Source organism: Nannobrachium achirus, assembly GCF_963921795.1.
Source record: "Nannobrachium achirus genome assembly, chromosome: 19".
NCBI classification, from domain to species: Eukaryota; Metazoa; Chordata; class Actinopteri; order Myctophiformes; family Myctophidae; genus Nannobrachium; species Nannobrachium achirus.
Genome location: NC_137826.1, coordinates 18,537,074 through 18,547,250, shown reverse-complemented (window position 1 = coordinate 18,547,250; position 10,177 = coordinate 18,537,074). Strand labels below are relative to the sequence as shown.

The following is a 10,177-nucleotide window of genomic DNA, read 5'->3' as shown; positions in this document are numbered from 1 at the left end:
AACATTTTCATGTAGTATTTAAAATTGTATCACGCAAATTGCATTCTACTGTTCTTACCTTTTTCCATCTCACTACAGCAGGCGAGGGAGGTGCAAGAGAAGAAGTGTCTTCAGAGACAATCTGTGTCTGTTCATTAAACAGAGAAGTTTAATCTAGAAACTTAAGACATACAATACAGTACAGTACAGTTTGTTGCATTACATCTATGCTAGATTTAGGGTAATTACAAACCTGATCAGACTCAGTGAATGTCAGTGGAGAGGAGGTATCTTCTGTTTCTGGTAGCCTCACATAAGGCGGTGGGGCAGTAGATGCCGTTGCTATAAGGCCCCCAGCAGCACCCTAATACAACAAATACATATTACACAAACAGTAACAACTCTCATCAGCTCTAAATATTTCAGATTAAAATAAACACTTTGCTCATGCCCATTGTTTATTCAAAGTGCCCCAATGGTGGCACAAATGTAATAAAGTGTTGCTTACCCTGCCCATAACACGAAAGGTTCTCAAACGCAGACAACATCAACGTGGCGGGAATTCATGTGCCACTTTTATCAACACAAACTTTTACCTTTGTAGGCATACCCAACTCTGGAACCTTTGAGCCTTTCTGCCCACTAGAAACTGGTCTGTCATCAGCTATCTGAAATTACATACAGTTTCACATCACTTCTTATTCACAAAACTTCTTGTAGAATTAATAGTTTATTATTTTTGTTATTAAACACCATACAGTGGCCAGCTATACACAGGAAATAGACAAACCTTAACAGACTCTGGTACTGTCGTATCCTGCTTCTTTACAGCAAACAGGGGTGCTGATGCTGTATGTGCCTTTGTTAAAAATTTCTTAGTAGCACCCTAATAAGAAAAAGAAAGAAAACCCATATTACACAAACAATAAGAACTGGAAGCATCTATACATATTTAAGAGTACTGGTTACTCAATGTGCCTTTATGGTGGCACAAATGCAATAAAGGGTTGCTTACCATGCCCATAACATCAAAGGTGCCCAAACACAAACAACATCATGTGATTTGGGAAAACGTGGCGGAGAATTCATGTGCCACTGCATTCTATCAAGACAAACCTTTACTTTTGTAGGAGACCATAACACTGGAATCTTTGAACTTCTCTGCACTTCAGAAACTGGTCTGATTTCAGCTTTCTGAAATAATTTCAAAATATGAATAAATGGACAATTTCAATAGACAAAACGCCTTTTTTCTTTTTTAAACATAAGTTGTCATTATTCATTGCTTGCTATAAAGGAGACTAGTTAGTGGACATCTTTAAGAACAAAAAAGCAAACCTGGACAGAGACTGGAACAGTCATGGGATTGGTAACTTCATGTTGCATCACATCAGGCGAGGAGGATGCAGTAGGAGACTTTGCTAAATCGCCCCTAGCAACATCCTAATAAAACAGAAACATATTACACATACAATATAAAAAACATCTACACCTACAAATAGAGTAAAAAGGTTATTCAATATGGCTCAATGGTGCCATAAATGTAACAAAGGGTTGCTTACCATGGCCATAATATGAAAGTTGCTCAAACACAGAGAACATCATGTGAGTTGTTAAAACGTGGCGGAGAATTCATGTGCCACTGCAATTTGTCAAGACAAACCTTTACCTTTGTAGAAGAACCCAATACTGGAATATTTGAGCCTTTGTGGCCACTAGAACCTGGCCTGTCATCAGCTTTCTGAAAGTACATATGAAATATAACAACAAAAACATATAACAGTTTCACAAAAATTCCTAACAAATTAATAGTTTTTTCTTTTCGTTATTAAACACCTTACAGAGGCCATCTATACACAGGACATAGACAAACCTGAACAGACTCTGGTACTGTCGTATCCTGCTTCTTTACAGCAAACAGGGGTGCTGATGCTGTAGGTGGCTTTGTTAAAAGTTTCGTAGTAGCACCCTAATAAGAAAAAGAAAGAAACCCCATATTACACAAACAATAAGAACTGGAAGCATCTATACATATTTAAGAGTACTGGTTACTCAATGTGCCTTTATGGTGGCACAAATATAATAAAGTATTGCTTACCATGCCCATAACATCAAAGGTGCCCAAACACAAACAACGTCATGTGATTTGGGAAAACGTGGCGGAGAATTCATGTGCCACTGCATTCTATTAAAACAAACCTTTACTTTTGTAGGAGACCACAACACTGGAACCTTTGCACTTCTCTGCACTCCAGAAACTTCTTTCTGAAATATGAAAGACATAAAAACATGAACATAACAGAAACAACTTTAACATGAGAGATGTTTGTTTTAGCTTGCTATGAAACGCAATGCAGATGCCAACTCTATACAATTAAAATACAAACCTGGACGAACACTGAAGATGTCGATGGAGTGATAGCTTTTGCAGTGTCCTCTTGTATTAAAGCAGATGAGGGGTCAACAGGTGTTGCTAAAGTGTCCGTATGCTGATGGAATAAAAAATAATGTATTAGATCAAATATAAAACAATCTCCACCCAGTTGATAATGACAGTCACCCTTGCTCATGAGGGACTAATATTACTATTCACGATAGTTATTGAAATTAAATATATGAATTTACTTTCACTCTGCGTACACGCCTTATAGCAGGTGAGGCAGGAGGAGCAGCAGAAGCACGGTCTTCAGAGACATTCTCCGTCTGGGCATTGAATACACAAGTAGAAAATGTGAACAGCCACCCTGACACATGATGGACTAATGCTATTCTAGATATTAAATCTATTGAATTTAATTAGAATTTCATGTGTCACTTACTTTACGTTCTACCGTTCTCCTCCTGTACCTCCTAACAGCAGGAGATAACATAGAAGGAATGTCTGTCTCCATCTGTAAATTAAATTGACCATTAGAATAACATGTAGAAACCTAACACATGCATTACACCAGATTTAACTTTTAGGAAAATTACTAACCTGGACAGATTCCTGTGGAATGCTTTCTTGTGTCATGTCTTGCATTAAAGCAGACGAGGGGTCTGATGCAGCAGCACCCTAATAGAACACACATACATGTTAAAAAGCGACCATTATATTTATATCATTGGTGGGCCCAAATGTAAAGATATCATTACATATAATTGCATATGCCTAATGCCAAACATGGCCAGAACATTAGTTTCCCAAACTACTTCTTGCTAAAAACAGTGAACTTCATGTGATTTGGGCACATGTGAGCATGTCTAAATTATTATTGGGTTATAGTGCCTTTTTTTTTACTTTGACCTAATGTTCATGTGCATTTATTTATTTTTTGTTTTCTTTTCATCGATCTCCTTTCCCCCTTGCCCCTCCCCCTCTTCTACCTTTGTTTTTTTCTATGGTAATAACATAACACGACGTAAGTTATGCACAGAAATGAATTTCAGCCACTTTCTTTTTTATTTCTTATGTGACAATAAAGCTGATTGTGATGTATCGTTTGTGAGCAGAAAAATTTAAACAATTTGTATAAAATAAAAAGTCACGATTTTATCAAATCGAGCCTTTTAACCTAACGTTATAGGCCAGCGTATTTTAGAATGTTGCTAGAAAGTATACTATCATCCATGCTTAATCTAACATAACATTATACACACCAGTTTAAATGATGTTACATTACCGTTATCTCGGTTACCTCAGCTTCCAGGGGAGAATCTGCGTCTCCACTTGTATCTGCAAAAAGTGCACGTCGTGACGGCGGTGGACGGTGCAATTCTTCTCCGCATCTTTTCTGCCTTGTTGGGTCTTCTTTGACCGTTTTTTTCGGCGTTGTTTTTTTGGGCGATGACATGTTTTCTGTAAATCTTTTTCAGAGACGGACAGCGCGATATAATTTCTCAGCAGCTATTACAACAACTACTAACATCTACTTGCGCATGCGCAAGTCGTTCTCTCATAGTCTGCATTAAGAATAGCATTTCCCCGTGTATAATAAAGGTAGACACACGCTAAATAGTATCTGGTAAGTACACTCACATTTATATATTTTTTGCATTTAAAAATAATAATCAAAACTTCGCTGCATCCAGGGTTGTTGGTTAGGCCCTAAAATAATGATGCCACGGAACGCGGGGAATTGTTTTGGGGTGAAACTGATTCCGGTTGGTAGTTCCGGCCAAAGTGTAGTCGTCGTATGACGTAAGATATCATCCGGTCCAGACCGGATCAGACGACCTGTTTAGTAAACGAATACCAGGCTTTCTCTTCGGAAAGCCTGGTGAGGCGAGGTTAATTGAAGAGAGTGTGTATGTTTCGACCTTAATCATTTGTGTGCTTGTAGGCCATGTGTCATAATGCATTCAGGGGTGCAATTGGAACCAGAGACACCATGCTTCTTTATCAATCTCATGTATTCTAATCCAGTTTCACAGACAACCGTGAAAGTGTCATATACTGTAGCCTTTTGCTTGTAGAACAGATATACTGATCTATCACAATGAATTCTTGATGTCCCGAGGCCTTGTGGGTAGACATCAAACCAGATGAGATTCACTGTGACTTAAGGAACAGATATATCATACAAATCAGTTGTGAAAAATAGGCAGAACTGCTCTATAATCATAGTTGTTTTTCACATACCGGTACATGTGTTTGCCGATTGATCCTTAAAAACATACTCTGACTACTTATTCAGCTAGCGTGTTAAGTGGTCAGATGGGTGGCCTGCAAACGCATTTGAGATTTTCCAGTGGTTCATAAAAGGTTGGGAACCACAGCTTTAGACTGGGAGGTGTTTTGTTTGTGTGCATGATAACGCTGATGAGGCTCATGGCCCAGAACTCTTCTGTGTTTGTGGAAAGTTGCAACAGAAGAACCTCTACTCAACTTGTGTTTTTGTTAATTATCATTGAAAGTGAGACATAATTGCTTAATTTATTTATACTTCCTTGTACGATGGTGCCACTCCCCAAAAATAGCAGATTTACAATATCACAATGTGTCTCATCGCAATTTGAGCCTCTACAGCCGCTCTTGCTTGAGCTTGGTTATTTTCAGCGAGTGACATGTACTATTGTATGTGTCATATGAGGAACAGGAAAGATAAATCAGGCTTAACCATTGAACCCTAACGTTTCTATTCAGTGAAATTAGCTGATATACAAGCTGGCAGAGCTAACATGAAGCTTGTGAACTATATATATTGGCTGTTGTGACACTGTCTTATAATATCATACGATGGGGTATAAGTACAAGTAAGACGCCTCAGGCGACATGCTGTCTTGGCTGTCTGTCCAGTGATGTATATCGGAAAAGTTACCCATATATGGAGATCCGTGTACTGTATATGGAGATATGCTGTGAGACCCCAAACATGCTTACTCAGTTATTCGTTATGTGAAAATCCTATGACGTCTATCACATCTGACATCATACATACAATCCCTTTCATGCCTATACATGGAGATCCCTGTCTGAACCAGCCACACAGATATGGGCTGTCTTCCTCCATATATGGGCATTCCCATATGAAGTCCTGTTAGATAGGTGCTTAATATTGATGACATCAGGGATCTCCATATATGGGCATAAAAGGGAATATGTTAGAGTTGTTCCCATGACATCACAACATACAATACATTTTATGCCCATATATGGAGATCCCTGCTCTGAGTATCTGACTGTGATGTCACCGTGATGTGTCAGGGGAACCGCAGTATCAGGCATTATCCCTGCTCTGAGCCTGTGATGTCACAGTGATGTGTCAGGGGGACCACAGTGTCAGGCGTGACATACAGACAGTCAAACAAAGATGTGCCGGTTTCCATAGTTAACTGCGACCTATGGTCACAATAAGTATACTTATACATACTTACCATAAAAAAGTATGGACATATAAGGTTTCCACCTGACATCGACTATAATGATGTGTTGTGAGTGTTTTAGGAAAAGGTCCAACTCTATAGGTTCTGGAGCTCTTGTGGACCTACAGTATATATATATCCACTCAGCAATGAGCTGGCTGGGAAGTTGCCATGTGTGTGTGCGTGCATGCGTGCGTGCGTGTGTGTTCGTAGGTGGTGCAGATTGCCCTCCCAGGTCAGCGTGTGGGATTCACAGCTCCCGCTTAAGAGAGTTTCAAACTATCCTCGCTCTCAGTCCTCCATGCTTCTCATATCCATCCCTGCTGTTTATACCGCTCTCTCTCTATTTCTGTGCTCGCTTCTCCAAGGTTCCCTTATGAACACACCTCCCACTCCCCCCCCAGCCAGAGACTTGGGGAATCATGCTAATCACACCCACACAACTGTTGTGTAACTTCAGCTCTGTAAGGTTGGCTAAGTTTCCCAAAGTATCTCCACACGCTTCTCTTTTTGCCAACTGCGGAGAACCGTGGACATGCACATTATGTATTTCTTTGTTTGTGAAGATGTGCGTGTGCGTGCGTGCGTGGTGTGTGTGTGTGTGTGCAATGCACGTTTTGTGTTATTTGCTTATTACATAATGGTACGTGATCTGAATGCATCACGCTTCTGCATTTTGTGAGCTTGTAGATCACTATTATAACACAATCTATTTTGGGCACTAGGGTTAGAGGTTAAGGATTTGTTTGCAGGAGTGCAGTGTTGGGAGTGGCAGAGTTACAAGTAATATAACTAACTGTGTTTGATACTATTTTCTAAATCTATTCGCTTTTCACTTTTTCACATCAGGGTAGCATTGACCTAGCTCCAGCTTCAGCAGAAAGAAGGTATTGTTTTTAATGAAAGTTACGTTGATGTTGTGTGGTAATACTGGTAAAGCAGTTCAAACTAGAAAAAGTGCTCCTCGTAGCAAAGGTCTCCACCAGGTCAGGTAGGTTATTGTGGGCCAGCAATGTTTCGGGAGACTTCACGACAGCCGAGCTAAGGGCAGCAATGAAAAAACTGAAGCCGGGCAAGTCACCTGGTCGAGACAATATCCATCCAGAGTTTGTCATACACCAAAGTGAAAGAACATCCCACTGGCTCTGCTCGTTCTTCTCATCATGCTTCCGGAGGTCCAAGATCCCAAAGACCTGGTGCCGTGCCTCCGTCATAGCCTTGCCAAAGCCAAACAACCCCCCCGAAGACCCGAAGTCCTACAGGCCCATCTCTCTGCTCTGTGTCCCATATAAGATTCTGGAGAGGCTTATACACAGCCGTATCAAGCTAGTGGTGGACCCACAACTCCCCCCGGAACAAGCCGGCTTCCGCAGAGGCAGGTCAACAGTGGACCAGGTTACGCTACTCACTCAGGACATCGAGGACAGCTTTCAGGACAACGAGAAAGCCGGAGTAGTATTCCTGGACCTGACAGCCGCCTACGACACCGTGTGGCAACGTGGACTACATCTCAAACTGCTGAGGACAATCCCGGATCGGCATATGATATCCAACCGGAGCTTCATCCTACAGACCAGCGATGGCCAGACCAGCAGGCTCAGAAGGCTGAAGAACGGTGTCCCGCAAGGCTCCGTCCTTTCGCCAATGTTGTTTAACATCTACATCCATGACCTGCCAGAAACAACATCGACCAAGTACGGCTATGCAGACGACTTGGCCATCATGCTTCGAAGGCCAACATGGAAGGCGATGGAAGATGGCCTCAAAAGAGATATGGGCATCCTGGCAAACTATCTCCAGAAGTGCCAGGCTATGTGTGCACAGTTTCACTGCGATCGAGCCAACGGTGCAGGAGATTAGCAGTTCACAGACGGAACCATGGACAGATACACAGACTGACGGACAGGGTGCAAAACTTAGTCTGGCGGAGACAAAATACATTTACTATCACCATGGGATATATCTATAGATAAACCTGGGAATTTAGACACCCCACCCCACAGGGATATATCTATTCACATTTACTCATAAATCTAAAGATTTCTTGCTTTTCTACAATTATTGTAACTATATATATTTTTTTCTTTTCGGAATGAGAGGCACAGCTCTTGTACCATCTGCTGTGAGATCTCTCGTGGTAGAGAGGGATTTTTGAGTCAGAGAAATAGCACTATAACCAAACATTATTTCAGTCGTGGGCGGAAGAGGCACTTAAAAGCATAAAAACAGACAATGGCTTGTGTTGTACTGCAGTGCTTGGCTCCATTATAATGTGTTTCCTGATTTTTGACATGGCTTACAATTGACATTGACATGTTGTGGAATTCACTTTGAGGAATATCACTGTGTCATTTTGTGTGGATGGATGGGTATTTCTGTCTTTACAGTGGTTAAATAGGGATAGTCAAGTAAACGGAATGTAATTTTAAAAGCCAATGTTTCTTTGCTTGTGAGTGTATGCGGTTTTGTGGGACTGCAAATATGAGGGAGGGCGAGTGCCAAAGTGCGGGCGGCCCTCGGCCGCATTTGGCCGCATTTGGCATTTTTTGTGAGATTCACGCCCACGGTATGTCTGTGAATGTAGCCATTTGTTTGTCACTGAAGAAAGACTACAATATAAAAATATTAAAAGAAAAAGATTTTTGGAGTGTAAACATGGGTTGAAAAGTCTTTGGAACATCCTTGTAAATCTGCTATTGTTGCCAATGTAGAAGTCAAATGTATGTGCTTCATAGGTGGACTCCCAAAATTCATTTCTAGAGTGCCTTTCCTCTGCTTCCATCCGCTCTCTCCAGTGACGGCTGGGCTGACAGGTATGATGTGACTGATGGCTACCAGAAGGAGGCTGCAGGTGGCATCACCATCAAGCTGAAGTCGGCGCACGTGGCGTGGTTCGATGACTATTACCTCAACCTGAAGCCAGACGCCAACCCGAGGAACCCGTGGTTCCCAGAGTTCTGGCAACATCGCTTCCAGTGCAGGTTGAGGGACCATCCCCTGGAGAGCAGCAAGTACAACCGCACCTGCACCTGTTAGTAATGAGATAAGACACTGTAATAATCCTGTGTGTTTGTTTTTCTCTCTGATAACTAGGATTTTTAAGTAAAAGACGCAAAGCCAAATATGAGGAGAGAAAACGGAGTACAATAATACATTGATTTATTCATGAGAATGCATTCTGCCAGATACAGAGAAAAGCAACAGTTTTCATACAAGAATTAGACACTCCCCTCAAAGGAGAGAGAGAGAGAGAGAGAGAGAGAGAGAGAGATCGTTATAGAGAAAAGAGCCCTGTGTACCCTACTTTCTGTACCAGGCACCTGGGTAGCACAAGGTTGCAATAATATGATCTCATCTCAAGTTGATGAACTCAGTGTAGGTTTAAGGTCATACTGACACAGTTTTAGGTTTACGCTATTGGAAACTCAAATAATATAATGAGCTGTCTTTAATGACGAGACAAATGTAAACACTTTAAACATACAAATGATTAAAATACAAGCACGTTATAGAATTCCCTTTAACACTCTCTATTATTGAACACTATATTGAACAGTGACTAATTCATTTTATATTATTACTGATTGATTGATTGATTGATTGATTGATTGATTGATTGATGGCTCCTTTGTTGCTTAATTGATTGAGCATGTTTTGAATTGAAACGTTTCACTTTTTGTGGGGTTTCTTTTATCTGTGGAGATCTAGTCGGTAAAAGTAATTTCACTTCATTATAATACAAGTCATGTATAATCTTTAAAGTCGTTAGTCGTGCCACAAACAATTGAAGCGCATTAGGCGACCAATCACTTTACAAGCGTGTGTCACTTATTTTTGGCAGTGACAAATCTCACCTTTGAACAAAACGCCTTGTTGCTATAATCGTCTGTTCTCGGAGGAGCTCTTGAACGGAGGTAACCGTGAGTAGGCGTTTCTTTAACTGAGTGCTTCTATTGTCCACAGGGAGAGAGTCTCTGCGCCATCAGTATGCCCAAGATACCAAGATGGGATTTGTCATCAACGCCATCTATTCCATGGCCTATGGATTGCATGCCATGCAGCAAGCTCTTTGTCCAGGGCATCAGGTATGCCAAAGTGCGGTTCATGTGGTAGTTTTGATGTAATGTTAAAACTGTCTCTTTTTACTGGAGCCATTTTAACATGTTAAGTTAAAAAACCCTTAAACCCAATATTCGTTCTCTCTACACCAGCTTTCTTTGATGAAAATAGAGATCTACAACCTCTACAATGCCTCACAGTGCAAGGCATTGTGAGCTTGTAGATCTGCTATTTTTTCAGCTAATGTTCCCCTTTAGGGTTGAAGTGGTTCTTGTAAAAAGGTTCCTATCACACA

General features: G+C 41.0%; 1 protein-coding gene and 1 long non-coding RNA gene across 2 annotated transcripts in view; one reads left to right on the top strand and one right to left on the bottom strand.

The window, feature by feature from the left end:
* LOC308304661 (metabotropic glutamate receptor 5-like) overlaps positions 1 to 10,177 on the top strand; it is a gene marked incomplete at both ends in the record, with an annotated part of 49,569 nt that overhangs the window by 24,880 nt on the left and 14,512 nt on the right. Inside the window, 2 exons of the mRNA XM_080749285.1 lie at positions 8,619 to 8,854; positions 9,787 to 9,908. Of these exons, the coding sequence (XP_080605411.1) occupies positions 8,619 to 8,854; positions 9,787 to 9,908 (358 nt within the window). The remainder of the gene's footprint in view (positions 1 to 8,618; positions 8,855 to 9,786; positions 9,909 to 10,177) is intronic.
* LOC308304363 lies at positions 215 to 1,423 on the bottom strand. Its single transcript, XR_013963055.1, has 3 exons — positions 1,318 to 1,423; positions 770 to 1,173; positions 215 to 647 (listed from the first exon to the last, which is right to left on the bottom strand). It is a non-coding gene; the product is annotated as an uncharacterized lncRNA (long non-coding RNA).